This window comes from Passer montanus, unplaced genomic scaffold (genome assembly GCF_014805655.1).
Source record: "Passer montanus isolate IOZ18808 unplaced genomic scaffold, ASM1480565v1 scaffold20, whole genome shotgun sequence".
NCBI classification, from domain to species: Eukaryota; Metazoa; Chordata; class Aves; order Passeriformes; family Passeridae; genus Passer; species Passer montanus.
In genome coordinates, this window is record NW_024366592.1 from 9,285,342 (window position 1) to 9,302,134 (window position 16,793).

The 16,793-nt window shown below is 35.2% G+C and overlaps 1 protein-coding gene across 5 annotated transcripts in view; it reads right to left on the reverse strand.

Moving 5' to 3' along the window:
- Nucleotides 1-16,793, reverse strand: part of IPO8 (importin 8) — a 47,094-nt gene that overhangs the window by 14,690 nt on the left and 15,611 nt on the right. For all 5 annotated transcript variants that reach the window (XR_005627349.1, XR_005627350.1, XM_039707998.1 and 2 more), the window contains exons 8-21: nucleotides 16,638-16,722; nucleotides 14,582-14,716; nucleotides 13,645-13,744; nucleotides 11,925-12,001; nucleotides 10,537-10,653; nucleotides 8,202-8,291; nucleotides 7,385-7,550; nucleotides 6,667-6,827; nucleotides 6,094-6,219; nucleotides 5,387-5,453; nucleotides 4,621-4,746; nucleotides 4,061-4,158; nucleotides 2,941-3,036; nucleotides 1,493-1,713 (exon numbers count right to left, since the gene is read on the reverse strand). Coding sequence is in view for 3 of the 5 variants with exons in the window: in XM_039707998.1 (XP_039563932.1) it covers nucleotides 1,493-1,713; nucleotides 2,941-3,036; nucleotides 4,061-4,158; nucleotides 4,621-4,746; nucleotides 5,387-5,453; nucleotides 6,094-6,219; nucleotides 6,667-6,827; nucleotides 7,385-7,550; nucleotides 8,202-8,291; nucleotides 10,537-10,653; nucleotides 11,925-12,001; nucleotides 13,645-13,744; nucleotides 14,582-14,716; nucleotides 16,638-16,722 (1,665 nt within the window). In the remaining 2 variants the exon portion in view is untranslated. The remainder of the gene's footprint in view (nucleotides 1-1,492; nucleotides 1,714-2,940; nucleotides 3,037-4,060; nucleotides 4,159-4,620; nucleotides 4,747-5,386; nucleotides 5,454-6,093; nucleotides 6,220-6,666; nucleotides 6,828-7,384; nucleotides 7,551-8,201; nucleotides 8,292-10,536; nucleotides 10,654-11,924; nucleotides 12,002-13,644; nucleotides 13,745-14,581; nucleotides 14,717-16,637; nucleotides 16,723-16,793) is intronic.

The following is a 16,793-nucleotide window of genomic DNA, read 5'->3' on the forward strand; positions in this document are numbered from 1 at the left end:
CTCAGCATGTGATATGTAGTAGAAAAAAAATGAAAGTACAGAGAGATGAAGCTCAAGAACTTTGCTTCATCCATAAAAGAAAATTGGTACATGGAAATCCTAAAATGTCTTGCCCTTTTGTAAAGCTGGTAGATATAAAAATAATTTGGCAATTAACAATAATATCACCACAAGGTGAGGAAGAAGCAACTTAAGGAAGACATCCATCTAAGCCTATCCATACATCTGCAGGCAAATGTCAGTTTCCAGTAACAAAACAAAACTCAAGCAGGAAGGTGGGAGGTAGCTGTTAGCTACATTTGTCTGCTTTGCCCTTAAGTGGATTTGAATCTCACAGTTAAGACACCACATCTCAGCTGAGAGGCAAGCACTGGCCTTCACCTCTCCTCAGCATCAAGTGCAAGCTTTGCTAGGTGATGACAGGCTTTGCTCCCCTTCATTAACTTTACAAATGCTCAGCTCCTGCCTGAGTGCACACCAGTGCAGCACACACACATTCAAGGGAGGTCACAGTGACGTTTAAGTTCAGCAGTATGCCAAGAAGTCAGTGGTGCAATGATAAATATGCAAGTTGATTGTGAAAATTAATTTAAAATCAGAAGTGGGTTTCACTGCAAAAAGTAATTTTTAAAAATTAAATGAAGCAGTTAAAAATAACTTACAAAATACAGAAGAGAAAGTATGTACACAGTGTTTCAGATAAAAAGTTAGCATGTTGTTTATTATAAATGATAAATATAGTTGCTGACTTTCACATCTATGTATAAGCTTTTGCAAGCTATTATTGATCACAAAGATTCTGATATAATACAATTTGTAACTCCTTTTAACTCCTTTTTGGTATAATATAACCTGTCAGTTTATGTATGTACCGTACAGCTTATATAAATAATAGTGTGATAAATATATATTATATCTTAGGCCTTACCATAATATTAAAATGAAAACTGAGTAATGTATTAAAATGCTTTTATTTGTGTAACTAGCCCAGACAATGGTGTGAAATAGCTAGGTTGTTTCTCACATTTGTGGACCATCTTATCTGAATGATAACAGTGACAAGAACCAGGACACCAAGAGAAAAAAATTTAATACTGACTCTCCAATTATTAAGAAGTGTCAAAACAACAGAATGGAGTCTCAAGAAGAAATAAAATATATTGATTTAATCTACGAGACGGCATACAGACAAGTCAAAGATTAAAACCAAGCAAAAAAGTTCCTAGAACATGTAAACTCAAAGGAATTTTTGAATATGTATAAACTCTCATGAATATGCATGGACCCCTGTAACATAACAGTAGATAGAGAATATGGTTTTAAGCTAACAGTGTGCTTTTGGCAGATTGCCAAGCACCCCAGTGCTGGATATTGTCCCTTTTATCCCTTACTAAACTTTTAAAAGTTTTCAAGAATGATTATTGTTTCTCACATTGTTGAAAACCAGCTGGTCAATATTGAATATTGTAAAAAAAACCCTCTCAATACTTGCCCAAAAAAACAGTCTGTGTCATTCATCCACTGGTTTATGAACTGTGCAGTGATGGGCTCAGGATTGTGTGGAAATCTGATGTTCTCCAAGGTGTGCAAAAGCAGGTCAGGATTGTAGTAGAGTGCAGCTATGGCAACCTGAAGACACATGGTACGGAGCTCACTTGTTTTAACTCCTCGAGTCAAGCGCTCCAGAACAGCCTCCACAAAGAGGGGAATACACTGGGCATGAAAGAAGACAAAAAGAAAATGAAAGGAAAGAAAAAAAAGAAAACAGTCATTAGACATGTTGCCAGATTATACAAAATTTTGTAATACTTTTACCAGAATTATGTCCTGATTTATCTGAAGTTCAGGTATAGAAGAAAGGAACACATTCCTTTCACTTTCCAGCCTCTGATCACACGCTTATAAATCTTCCCCAAAACAGGTCTTCTATGAGCTAAAAATTGCAGTGTTATTCTGAGCACAGGGGAGAATATATGGGGCCATTTGGTGGAGTTTGTTCTAGCATGTGGAAAAGATTTAGGAAAAAACTCAGACATTCTCATCTTTGAAGAAAGATGCTAAACTATTTCAAAACTAACAGGCATTAGAAATTAAACAATCTAAATTTGTAACATAGTTAGAAGTTTTTCCTAATAAATGTAAAGTGATATTAATTTTTTATAGAAGTTTAAAATTAGTTTATTCAGATAAATGTAAACATGCACATATTTCTAAACAATGAAATAAGCATCTTCCAAATACACGTATATATTTCAATGGGCAAATTTATACTTTACAAAAATTTGGGAAGCACTACCAAAGTTGTAGTTTATGAGTTTCAGTTCAGTATGCAACCATTTTAATTCACAGAGTTGCACAGCTCAATTAAACCTTCCACCACAAATTTATTTCAATGCAAATACATTGAAGTCACTTTAAACTCTTCCAGATTTCCTTTAAAAATCAAACCTTTTAGAGAACATTTTTATCTTCAATTATTTCAGATTTACACTAGTGAAGTTATATGACTTTCAGTGAAATTAACTGAAAATTTATCACTGAAATCCATGGATTGCACTGTAGCAACATCAAACATGATACATCAAGGTGATTTAGGGTCATTATATGAGTCCAGAATTTGGCCCTTAATAGGAAAAAGACTACTTGCTAAAAAGGTGTTCTAAGAAACTCTGGAAAATTGTGATTATGTTTCTCCCTGCAATCACAATCAAGCCATGCTAAAAAATCTGCATTTCCAAATGACCATTTTATGGTCATGTCCAGTAACATCTTGTCTCAAAACCAAAAAATTGCAGCCTTACAAACTTTCCTGAGTTCATTTACTTCTTTCCTTCTCCCCCCTGTACATTTCCCTCAAATTCTCTAATTGCAGCTGTTTCTCTCAGGAGTCATGGATCATTAGAAAGCACTAAAAGAGAAAACCTGTTCAATATGTATCACCTGGTCAATACCCCGTCCTTTGCACTGAAGAACAATCACTTCTAGGAGTTTGGCTGCATGGCATTCTGCATCTTCTCCTGCATCTCCTGTCAGTACCTAACAATCAGAGTAACAATTTCATTTATTAGTAATCACTGACAACACTGAAAGCAAGTGCTCCTGTACCTGCATACATCCAAAAATCTCTACACAGCAAATACATATGTATCCATGTTAAATTTTCTGAGGAATTAAGACACAATTCATCGCTACAGAACATAAACAAGGATAAGTGGCTAAAGGTGAATTTTAGAAACTAGAAGAAATTACTGTAGTTCTTAAAGAATGTTATATTATTTATATGTCGTCACTTTCCCATTTTTAGATAGAAATGTCACTTATAAGAATCACTGATGTTTTCCACGTGGTGTTTCCATTTTCCCACTTCAAGTCTAATAGTCACTGGCAGATTAACAGCGTGGCAAAGTGCTATGTCTAGGCTAGTTTCTGATTAAGAAGATGTATGCAATCATTCTGTGTGTAGACACATACATATGAAACTGAGTGCTGCATCTCAATACATTTCAACCCCATGGTCACTGTCAATCAAACCTGACAAAAGCAGCAAAATTTTCACAATCAAATAAATACTCCGAGTTTTTTTAAAAATAAGCAGGTAGCTAGATGCCTAACACTCTCTAGTGCCCCAAACAAGAGGAGGACTGCAGCACGATCTCATACTTTATTATACATGAGAGACTCAGCATGAAAGAGAAACAAGATAAATGTAGGAAGAACTTCAAATGAGTTCGCACCTTAGCTGACAACCAGAGAGTCCAACTGCAAGATACACAACCCAAGGAAATCAAGCTTCATTAATTCCCTACCTACCAAAATAGCTCTCCATGGAAGAGAGTCAAGACAAACAGCAACTTTCTCCCACACAGCTTTTTGCATGTAATTTTCTTAAAGCATGTCACTTAAAAAGTGTGAAGGTGCTGAGTGTGCTCAGAACTGAGTCAAGACCAAAATTCCCATAATTCTGAAATATTTGGCCACCATGTGGCATGTTCAGGTCACTCAGCTCCTCTAATTGTTATGTAGCAGTGATAAGAAGAGCAGTAAGAATCAGAAGCCTTACCTTTTTACACATAGAGTAAATGATTTCTAAATGCTTTGGGTTAGACAGTAAAGTATCAGTGTCAATGGTCACATAATTATGTAAGAGAGGCATCATATCTGCAGAACAGGGAGAGCAAAAGAGAAAAAAGTTACAAAAAGTGCTAACCAGAGAGGTAGTCCTAAAGGGGCATTCATTAGCTGATGTTTTTGAATAGGGTTGGAAATTCAAACTCTGCGAGCGTCTTTTCTGGAAGAATTCTTCATAAAATGCACTATGCAGGGTGCATTCTTGGAACTAGAGTAGGACTCCATTTTAATTAATCAGTTTGTAGTTTCACATTAACTTTGAATATTCAACTTTGAGTTCAGGACCCCTACAAGAACTGATCACACTGACAGATTTGAACATGCTTCTCCAACTTAAATATCTCCTGTTACGCTCCCACACTAAACAGATGGGCAGGGCATGACTCAAATACATGATCATTTTAATCCATGACACTAAATGGAAGCGACCCTTATCTGCTAGAGTTGAATTGTCAAACAGTAAAAATACCAGTAGAACAGAAGTGACTTTACCTGCAAAGTATTCAAAGCAATCCTGCTGGAAAACCTCATAAAGAACACCTAAAAGCTGCCACATCTGAGGTGAAATCATCTGGCATGTTAAGCTGAAGGCCAAGGATAGAATTTCTTCATAAAACTCTGAAAAAGACAATTTGAAGCAGGGTGCTTTACAAAAAAATTTAACTTGCAAATACCTTGATATCTGAAACTGAGCCCTGAGTCATGTAACAACTAGAAGACAAAAATTAGAAACTAAATAACACATAGAAAAATAAAACAAATTGTAAAACTGTTTCAGACAGGCCTTGTGTTGGCTATAGTTACAATGATATGCAGCTTTCCACTATAAACACACACCAAAAAAATACATCAGCAGCACATTAAAGACAATGCTTCTAACTGATTTACTGAAAAATATATTTTTTTCTCAGTCTTTGTTTTTTCTGAAAAGCCTTATCACAAAAGTGTAACATTTAGTGCAGCATACTGATGAAGAAGTAATTTAATTGCAGACCATGTCCATAAGAGACTAATGTAATTTAGACATTGTCCTTTAACACAATTAGCCAGAATTATAATCAGAACAGCATCTTCAGCTTTTGACCTCCAAAACACAATAGCCAATCTGACTAATGTACAAGAGTAGATCAGGAGAAAAAAATTACAATGGTAAAGCAATGACTTATTCTTTAAAGAAACCCACACAAAAAAGATCAAATTCTGTTCTGGAAGATAACAGTAATTAATTTACATGTTTTTACATCTCTCTAAAACATACCTATAACATGTTTCTGCAAAACAAGGCCAATGATCTGTAAACAAATGCTCTCGAGCTGTTGAGTGATCTGCAATAAAAACATAAAGCATTTTATTTAAAAAATTAGAAATACAGCAATCAAATAAATGTATTTGATTAATTCAGTTTGAGAAGTTCTTCAAATCAAACAGGTTTTTATTTTTTAAATGCTGCATTAACAATCATAATGTTATGAAATGAGGTCTCCCTGATGCAGAAAAACCTCTTTACCCTGAATATGTGATTTGTGGGCATACACTGCACCATGACTGAGAGACCAATTCCTAGGAATTCTATCCAAGATATTGCTGGGTAAACTAAAGATAGGAGTCATCACTAGTAAAAAACTAGGCTTATGCAAAATATTTCTTTTTAAATTCTCCTTTAACACTCTGTAATGCAACTAGCCACTGTGAAGAAAATTCTACTGCAACCAAACCAGCACATTCCAATGAAGTGTTTATCAAGTAAGGACTAAGAATTTTACCCTTGGGACATAAATTCCCCTGAAGCTGAAAGCTAAACAATTAATAAATCACAAAAGTAAACTGGGCTTTAGATTCAAATCTGTCAGCACAGTTTGGTACCATTCCACTGCAGTAAATGCACGTTCATGCCAAGTGATGCAACATACACAGAAGTGCTTCTTGTCATGAATGAAAACAAGAAAGTACCAAGGAAAATCTCACCTCCTTGTGATCTTCCACAACTGTCAGGATTGTGTCAATTGTGTGCAAGATGCCCATGGCCATAACCGTTTTGTCCTCTACTTCCTCATATTCCTCACTCTGAAGTACTTTACCAAATATTTCAGCCTGTGAGCAAAACCAACCAACTTGACATTCAAGAACAAACCCGTGTTTCCAATTTGTCATTCAAAAGCAAGGCAGTTAATGCAGCAGCAGCAATGTCTTATCTGTAAGAGCTGTCAGCACTGAAAAATATGCTTGCTGCTTTTGAAAGGGGAACATAGCAAATTAAAATCTCCTCTTTTTTTTCAGAAGTCTACGTTAAGTCATTTGAAATGCTAAATAGTTAGACTGTGGCTCATTAAAACCAGTGACACAAATCAGTGTCTTTGAAAAATCTATAGGCTTTAAAGATGCTTCATATAGAAAAAAAAACACAAATACTGCAAATACTACAGGTGGACTCTTATAAAGATTACTTTAAACAGTGTGTACTTCAAGCAGAGTTCATTAAATGTTCACCAAGCTAGGCAGGTGCTTCTGACTGGACTGGTCATTTACTATTGCTCTCACCAGGTGTTGAGTCATGTCCACAGCGATAGTAGCAACTTCCTGGCTGTACTCATAGATCATCTTCTGGATTACATTTGTGAGATCATCATTTTCTGTCTCCCTGACAATGTGCAGGAGCTCCTGCATCACTGGCCTTACATAAGGCTTCACATACTCCTTGGCTAAAAGATCAACAGAAACCAGGTGAAATCAGCTATCCATAAACACAAATATACAGCATCTCCAAACTGCCAGGCAGCTGACTACTCTTGAACAAAATAAAATTTTTTAAATTTGAATTCACTGAAGAAATAAAAAAGCCAAAAAACATACCCAAGGCAATTTTACAGTCCATAACTAGTAGACAGAGTAAATAAATTGTGTAATATTGAAATGCCACCTACAGCTAAAATCCACTTTTGAGGAAACACTTGCTCTCATACATAAAGCAGTGTTCATTTTTAAACATACACACCGCTGAAGTTCACTAAAAAAACCCAAAGATGGGTGATATTTACTTTATTAAAACATGCTGATTCTAACTTCTTTTGCATCATAAAAACTTCAAGTCAGAATTCTGGGATGTAATGAGCAAGTGAATCTGTCTAAACATGATAAAATATTCTGAAATCTATGTCTTCAAATGACAGAAATGTTTAGATAAATCTGCACCAACCTCCTTGTCTTGACAAAAAATCAATAGATCAGTGTACACAGCTGATGAATCACTGTCACATACCTTGCTCTTGGTTGCTTATTAAGGTCTGAAGGGCTATGGCTGCTTCTACTTTGACAGGCATCTCCTTATCATCAATCAGGCTCTTCTTTGCCAGCTCTACTGCATTCCTCAAGTTTAGCTCATTGTGAAATTTCAAAGCACTAAATGAATGAAGTACCCAACAGGACTGCAAGGCAAAAAGAGAAGCAAGTTAGGGACTGTGGCAATTTTAAGCATTTTTAAGTGAGTCAAAACCAATGCTAACTATCTCCCTGTTTGCATGCACTGCTTTGCCCCTCCCACTTAATTATGGTGTATTCTTTCATTAAATGTAACACAAGTATTGCACTCAAGCAGTTCTTTATTATATTTTCCCAAATTCCAATAAACTCAGTGTGCACATAATTTGCATTCATTGCTTTAGTCCTTCTGGGGGAAATAAAATCAGAAAAAAAACCAATGAAAACTGTTTGTCCATGACTGATATCAGCACTCGGGGATTTTCTTCAAGCAACACCAAAATTGATGTTACCTACTTGTGGAAATCCTGCCTATTCTTCACAGCCATCTCTGCTAATGAAAAATGGCTACAATTGCTGCTCAAATTCTCAAGTTTGATTGAAGAGGTGAACATTAATACAACACAGACACTCCATCAATTCCTTTAACTGAAAAATCATTTTTTAAAACAAAATTATGAAAAAATACAGCACAAGAATGTTATTTCAAATTTTACTATGTATTTACCTAATTTCTTTCAGTAACATTCAGAATGAAATCAAACTGCAAAGGAAGGAACCGTGGCAAATACTGGAATTGATGTAACAGGTGAACTTACTCGAGCTCTGAGGTATCCCAGGTTAGACATGAACAAGGGAAACACGTGATTCTGTAACATCAGCTCCATTTGATCCTTGAAGACACTTTTCTGTTGGAGTAAAGAAAAGTTAATTTTGAGGTCCATTCATGTTACATACTTCTTTCTAGCTCATAATGCATTTCAAATATCAACCATGGGAAATACAATAATTTGTCTATATAATAAAGATATCCTCTCACAAAGAGAACTGGATCCCTTACCTTGAATAGAACCAACTCAAAAGCACAGCAAGTTCAAAACCAGGTAAGTGAAAGGACTGCACATAAAATATTCTACTTGGCATTATTCATTACAACATGTAAACTGGAATTTTCATGTTATTTAAGGCAATTAATACCAGCTGATTTTTCTTAAAAACTTAACAAGGATCAATAACCTAGTAATTCCATTCTTCCTACAAAGAAGTACATATATATTTGAAGATAAATATGGGCTTAGTATGGAACAGATCTGAATTTCAAATGAACTACGGTTACTCTAAGTATCAAAACTTACTGTCTTGGACACTACAGCAACAAATCCCATCTTTTTTCATGTTTATTAATGGATGAAGAAAATTCCCTTGAGACAGAAATTTCCTTAGCTGGAGGAGGATACTGCATGAGTTATTCTTCGTTATTCCAACGTTAGCAAATCCCAAGATACTCACAGGAAGCTAGAACCAGCATGGAGATTTGAGACTTTCCTTATAGTCCCAGAATAATAGAAAAGATACATGCTAGGGATGCTGCTACCATCCAAAGGAATGATTCAGTGGGTAAGACAGGAAAGGCTGAAATGGGACACTCAATACAACGTGTATCTTACATGATCACACTTTATTTCACCAATGCATTTTTTCTACGCTCATTCCCCAGCCTTCACAGAGCTGGATGAAGGACTGAGCAGAGAAAAAACAGAGAGAAAGGAAAATACTGCTCTTTTGTGCACACTGGCCAGAAGTTTGTAGGCATTGAACTGGAGCTGCTGTGGGGAGCCAGGTGGCTCAGGCAGGCCCACTGTGTCTATGAGCTCCTTGGACTCAGGATCTCAGTCAGTTCAAGAGCCAGAAAGCACCTAAAATCCAGGATTTTATATGGAAACAGCTGATGGAATGTTTCAATATGTCAAATTCCAAACATAAGAAATTAAAATTTTAAATGGGTCTGTGGTGTTTGGGCTTAATACTCTTTTATAAAGTACAATATAACCTCATGTTTCAGGATTGAAAATTTCAAATAGGAGCAAAATACTAGAATAAATCCCTTTTTCCCCACAGGACAGAGATAAATATGTTAATATGAAAGTCTCCTCACAACACAAACAATGTCATCCTCATTCACTGTTATACTTCTGCATGAGGAAGGGCATTTACAATTCAAAATAATGGACAAAAATTCTGCAAAAGCTACTGATGTTTCAGGACTTAAGATCAGAAAATAGACTGGTACAAAATCAGATGGTCAATGTTGGTAAGATGTTGCTCGCAAATGAAGTCACATCCTGCACAGCAAGACAATTAAGATAAAATATAATAAAACACTTTTTAAGAGAAGCCTTCAGCACAAGATTACCATTCTCATGCTAAAAGTAATAATATTTTTAAATTACTTTTAGCATGGAGCAAAGGCATATTTTGGACTCCACCATCTACAAAAGCACCAGGAAAACTGTAATCAATTTCAACTAGAGAGCAACAATGTGCCTTAAATTGGCATTCAGATTCCAGAAATACACCCAAAATTCTGAAGATACTGTCTATAACAAATGGAGGAAGGCTCCTTGTTCTTCTCAGCTTTTTTCAAAACTCCCGATTGGAAGATGAAATAAGACTTAAAGCCACTTATGGAAGAGTGAAAAAGTTGGAAAGCTAGACAGAACACCTCTGTAACGTGTTAAGGAAAAGGTTTACTTAACCAGAAGAAGCCCATAACAGTGCAGGCTGTTGGGGAATTTCAGAAAGAATCACACACCATGTTGCTGATGGAATGCATGTTTGCTTTCTTAACACTTCCATTTTCCTAGTAAAGCAGGAGGGGATCAAGGGACTGTTATAAAACAAACAAACAGAGCTTTGGAAAAATGTGAGAAGGAAAATCTGTGTATAAAATAGTGATATAAAAACAGGAAAGAATGTTAAGATTTTTAAATAAACAGACTCTCATATTCTGATTGCAATCAGAGTGCAATCTCTCTACAGATTTTTATAAATATGGCTAAGGGCTAGTCATACTTTATAAAGACTATTTTATTTTAAATCACAGCTGATTTCATAGCAAGAATTACAAACTTTTTCATTTCTTTACCCACTTACCTTCAATAAAATATCTGCTAGGGATCCTATAACATGCAAAGCTCCATCTTTTTTCCTTGGATCAATGTTTGGCTCTGTCAGAATCTGGTAGCAATATGCCATCATCTTTGGTAATACCTGTGCAAGACAGAAAACATACAATCCCCTTTAATCAGTTATTTTAATAGCATTGTTTAAAACATTCCTATGACATTTTCAAGAAGAAATTTTGTCTTGACTAGAGAAATGTGAGGTACTAAATGTAGCATCTTTCAATCATTAAAGTGTAAAACTTTGGAATTTTCAACTTTTCAGCCAAACTGGTCAAAATTAGATTAATCTCCATGAAATTTCTCGTTACTAATAGCAAGTAAGGTATTTTTGTCACTGTCTTGAAGAAAATCAAAAAAAGTGATGAAAAGGCAAAAGGCTCAAACAGCACCTCGCCCACTTTTTCTCTTCTTTTCTGGCTTGTCTCACACATAAATATAAATACATATGTGAGTGTGCATGTATCTATGAAAATATATACATATATTTTCAAGGAGAGGTTGGACTAAAATCTCATAAACTTAATTTGATCTATTGATTTTGGCAGTAGTTCCTTAAGTCGAGTAGACTTAGAAAAGTCTCTTGGCAAAACCAATGGCTGAATGTGATTACCACACCTATTATGTCCTTTTCCAACTTGCCACTGGGATGGTCTAAATACAAATTATGAAAATGAGAAGGAAGATCAGTGGACAAGAACTGTTTTGACAATAAAAAAGTAGAAAGATCATATTCCACCTATTCCACCTAATGTAAAGACTGTATTCTCCTCTGAAAATCCATCTGCAAATGGAGCTCCATGATTACTGGACATTAAAATGGAGCCTAGAAAAACATTTACCATTTTAGCCAACTTTCTAGGGCTTACCTGAGTATTTTTGTACAGGTTACTGGAAATACAGAAAAATCTACAGAAAAGTTATGTCCTCATTTAAAGAGTAACTATATGGAATGGGTTTTGTGCTTGCTAACTTCATTGCTGCAAAGAAGAATTTTAAATAGCATCAGTGAAAATTAATAAGGATCAGATCCACTTTCCCTCCTGCTACAGTTTGTGATGCTGAGAACAGCTGTGACAGAGGCTATTTGTAAACCCAGGAAAATCTATTCAAATATATCTATTCCAACCCATTTTGTATCTGGCAGAGGCATTTTAAATCTGCAAGAAGAATCCACTTAGTATTTATACACACCATATTTTAACTGTCCTCAAATTGATAGCATTCAGCCAGGAAACATTCAACTATGTAGCAGCAAGTATATTTTTCAAGACTAGCTTCCTGTAGCATCTTCAAATATATGGGGAAAACAACTTTATTAATGAAAACTCAAATAATTTACACCCACTGCTTTCATACCTCTTTTCTCTTCTTTGCAGCAGTGTAAAGGAGATTCTGTGCTGCTGTTGTTGTGGATGCATAGTCCTCAAATACATCTAAAAACATGGGGAGAAAAGAGCATAAAAAAATTTATTTTCTGAATAATAAATTTTTTATAAACCATCTTGGTTTTGGGATATCACAAAATCTGGATGACTATATAACTTCAAAATTATTTACATGATTGTCTTCACTTCCTAGTTAAAGTGTCAGACCCAAGCTTATATCACACCCCTTACTTCTTGCCTTCCAAATCCACTGCCACTCTTCATTCCTTAATTAAGAATATTCTATTTATTCATTAGCTCTTCTGAGACCATATACAAGGGATGAAAAATCTTGTCTCTTTTTTTAATTAAAACCCCTGTAGGAAGAACAACAATGCACTCCAGTACCATCTGTATACCACATGTACACATTTTTGACTTGATTTTATTAAACCTCATGGGAAACCTTTTGTACATAAAATCTACTTAGATCTGGAGTAGTTTTAAATCTGCTGAAAGGTCAAGTTTTTTAGTTTCATTCATTGCAACTGAATCTCTGCTGTTCATGTTGAAAGTATAATTTATATCTTGAAAAAAAAATCTGTGCTGCAGACATGTTCTATTTCAAACATCCCCACACAAATTAAATCAAACTAAAAGATCTTAAAACATTATTTTAAAATGTGACTCAAATTACACACCAACTTTTCCTGAAAACTTTAAGATAAAACATCATTAGGAAATACTACCAGACTAGGGAATTCTTGTTCCAAACAAAAAAAGTGTCTCAAAAAAATTTCCATTTAATGTACTTTGATAAGTGAGGGTAACGTACTCTGAGTGGTTTTTTACCTTCCATGATACAATCTGAATCTGTATTTAACTGCCTCAGCTACACATAAAAATAAGATTCACTACTTATACAGAAAGAACTGAATTCACACACCAAATATCAAGGATGTATTTATACCCTAGTGATCAACACTATATTGTAATTAATTTGTTGCATAACAGCTCTCCAAGCTTTTAAATTATTCTATGAATATTTAAATTCTGTTTTCACATACACTAATCCCAAATCAACTAATTAAAATTTCCCAAATGCTGCATATATATCTCTGTGGTGCCTGGCTCACAGGAGTTTTCCAGCTAAAATTGCTGTACTTTTAAAGTACCTTTCTCCTTTTCAATGACATGAATCTTTTAATAAATGTAATTATTTATAATATGGCCCTATGTGTTATTCCCAAGATTTTGCACTGTGTCTTTTGAAGGAATATATATATCTAATTATCTTACAATTGAGTAGTAGTAAGTGGCAGAAGAATGCTGAAGGCATTGACAATTTTCAACAGGAAAAGAGTAAGTCAGGCCTCTTCTGGCCAAAGTGAGAGCTGCAGGAACCTGCAGACAGCTGGCACATCTGCAAGGCAGGATTCTGAAACAGGCACTAACAAGGGAGCAAGCCAGTCTGTCTGAGCACAAGTGAAGTAGAAAAAATTCTGAGTGAATCATTTAGATCAAAGCTACCAGCCACATAGCCCAAACTCACCTGATCTGCTACCTGGTTTTAACTACAGATTGGTGAGATATAAGAAAAAAAGTTTTCTTCTTCCCATTTTTCAGGTGAAGAGAGACATTACAGTAGCCATGCTGATTACTGGAACTACAGGCTACAGTTATGATGAAAGCAAAAAATAAAACCAAATTACCAAATTTCATGCGGATATATTCATATGGATCCTCTTGCCAGAGCTCCTCATCCTCATCTTTGTAGCACATTAGAGAGAATATCACCTCTTCTGTTATGGTCTAATTTTAGAAAAGCCAAATACACATAAGTACACATAAAATCAAATTCCAGTACAGCAGCCCTCCACCATGCACTAATTGATTAGACCTATTTGTCTGGACAGTTACATTCCTCTAAGTAGTACTCTTTTGTCTACCAGAAACAAATTCACAGTATTATAGGTACTTTCCTTCTGAAAGTCCCAGACAGCAGCAGTAGTTATACAATCTATCTTTATGATATTACATTACCATGCACAAAACACACTTCAGGACGTAGTCTGTACACAGCAGAATATTATATTCTGCAGAAGGATCTCACCAATGCAATACTTAACATGAGAATGGATTTCAGAGTCCTTCCCCTTAAAAGTAATGGAATTAACTAACTAAAAGGGGGACCTTATGTTATGAAAAACTAAAAGAGTAGGAAGATCACTTTTCATTTATTCTTTAGTTCACTTATAAAACATGTCCATAAAAGAGGGTTTAGCTCCTCTTAGATGAATGTTCTCTTTGTGCACTACCTTTGCACTACAATCAAAAATCTATGACAATTCTGAACACCAGTAACTAATAAAAGCCAGAACACTATGACTTTCTAGCAAGACTGTAAAATTTCAAATAAAGAACTTATGGAACAGAATCTTTGATTGAGTTAACATTATCTGCAATAAAAGGTAGTCATATATTGCAAAGCACAGCCACCTTTGTGTAGAAATGCTATTTTATTTTCCAGATCAATTGCTGAATGATTCGTGAAATCTTTTTTTAAAACACAAAACCTGGGAAGCTGGGGGGTGTTTTTTAATCCCTCTGATGACATGCATTCTTTATGACTGGATTTTAAGTACTGACCTGTATGTGTGGCTTCATTTGCTTCCATGTGATAGAGTGAACCACCCCTTGGTTCAGATAATTCAACGTTTGTTGAAGAACACGTGGTGCAACATAGTCTTTTTGCCTGTACTGGTCTAGGATTCTTAAGAGAACCTAAAGAAGTGACAAATTGTTATTTTTAAATGAAGACTGAAAACTCTGCCTCATGCATAAACATGCAGTGCACTTCCTCAGTGAATATACATGAACAGATAAAGTAGCTTTACAGCAGATGTTCTAGCATTAGAAATCATTTTAATGTCTTTGATCCAAAAATCATAAATTAATTAAATATCAAGGTTTTAATCCTGCAAACATTTATGCAGATGTCCACCTTTACTACTAGCCCTACCATGTGATCACTTGTGATTATAAACCAAAGATACACCTCAATAGTGAGAGGCTCACAGTTTACAGAGGCCTCAGCAAAATCTGGAATAGGTAAGGAAAAGGCACAGTGAGATTTTCAAACTGCTGGCTGCTATACCTGCTAAGTGGTGTCTGCATTCATATTTATGACAGGTCTCTAAAGAAGACAAATTATTTTGGAAGAACAGTGAAGAGAATAGAAATACTAAACCAGAAAAGAAAAATAGGTTCACCTAAGCCTCTGAATCAGAAAAGCTGCAAATCGCTGAACTTCAATTACCTATTGTAGCCATCAGATAGTATCACCTGGCATGCTATTACAAACTCTATCACACAAAGCTTCTTTGGTATAAAAGTTTCCTCTACTAAGAAAAACAACACAGTACAAAGCTACTAATCTGCACCAATGGCAGGTGAATTATTAGTAGGTGTAAAGAAGTGGCATATACATGAATAACAATAAAAGTCAAGGGTAATGCATAACAAAATTTGGAGTCATATGCTTTCAGCAGAACAATTCTGCTTCGTAATTCTTCAGAACATTATAATAAATTTTATTTTGAATAAAGCTCCTTCATTAGGAATACTAAGTTTGATATTAAATCTTTTCTATGAAATGCTCCAAGGACAAGAACTGTCTATATCTTATACAGACTATAGCACAATGTCAGCACTTATCAACTGATGAATAGGTAACAAAGGCTTAGTCATGTAATATTCACAACAGAATTCTTACTAACTCTGCAAGGAATAATGATAAATCACTATTTAAGAGCCAGAAATTGAAGAAATGTGCACCTCATCCAGTACATTTATCTTGAAAGCTAAACTGTTCCCTCTGCAACATAGTTTAATACCTTAACAGACAAACTTTAAGTATTTCAAATTATAACTGCCCATGGGAGTCTGTTTTTCTGCTCAGGAGTTATACATTGCAAGGGATTTAGAAAATATATTAGGCTACTTCCCTTTTCATTTAATTTACAGCCTTACCACAACCATCCCCCTCCTTAGTTCTTCCTGATGGATAAACTAGTCTGTTGTCAGACTGGATGAAGTAGAGTAATTTTGTTTAGCAACTTCATCAGAACTGAATTGTCTCCACACACCATGTTAAACACAAATAATTAGCATTCTTAACAAAAATAATTTCCTTGCAAACAGTGCATTTAGGCTATATTTTCACATAATATGCTTTCCAGGAATAAAATAATGTCCATAGCTGTTCTCCAGACATCTTCTAATCTGCTTGTATCTTCCTGAAATAAAACAGTATCATTAGAATGTGTGCCTAAGTTTGCAGCAAAAGCACTTGAGAAAGACAGGCCTGAAAATACACCCTTCTGTGAAATGAGGCCTCTGCACCAAAAGTGTTCCTCTCAGTTGTATCTAGAGTGCTTACACACGACAATAATACCATTTTATCAGCACTCACCTTTTCTGAGAGTTTTCCTGCAGTGTTTTTTGAGTTGCTGAAAAATTGTGTTATTATACCTCAGCTGTATGGCACTGAGTTCCAAAGAATTTTTCAATCACTACAAGGAAAATCTGCCAGACTCTCATCATTTTTGTTCAATAAATGAACCTCGACACAAGCACACTGTTAAAAAGTAATACATTTCTTCAGTCAAAATAATGCAATTCATAAAAAATGAACTGTGCTTACCTGTTGTATGCCCACAGCATAGGTTTTTAAAAAGAAGTCTGAGAATTCAAAGTATTCTTTAGTTACATTTCCAGGACTTCCATATCTTTAAAAGGAAAAGGACACAGATGTTTACACTGTGAGAAGTCTACGGTGTCAGGAAAATTTAGTACATTC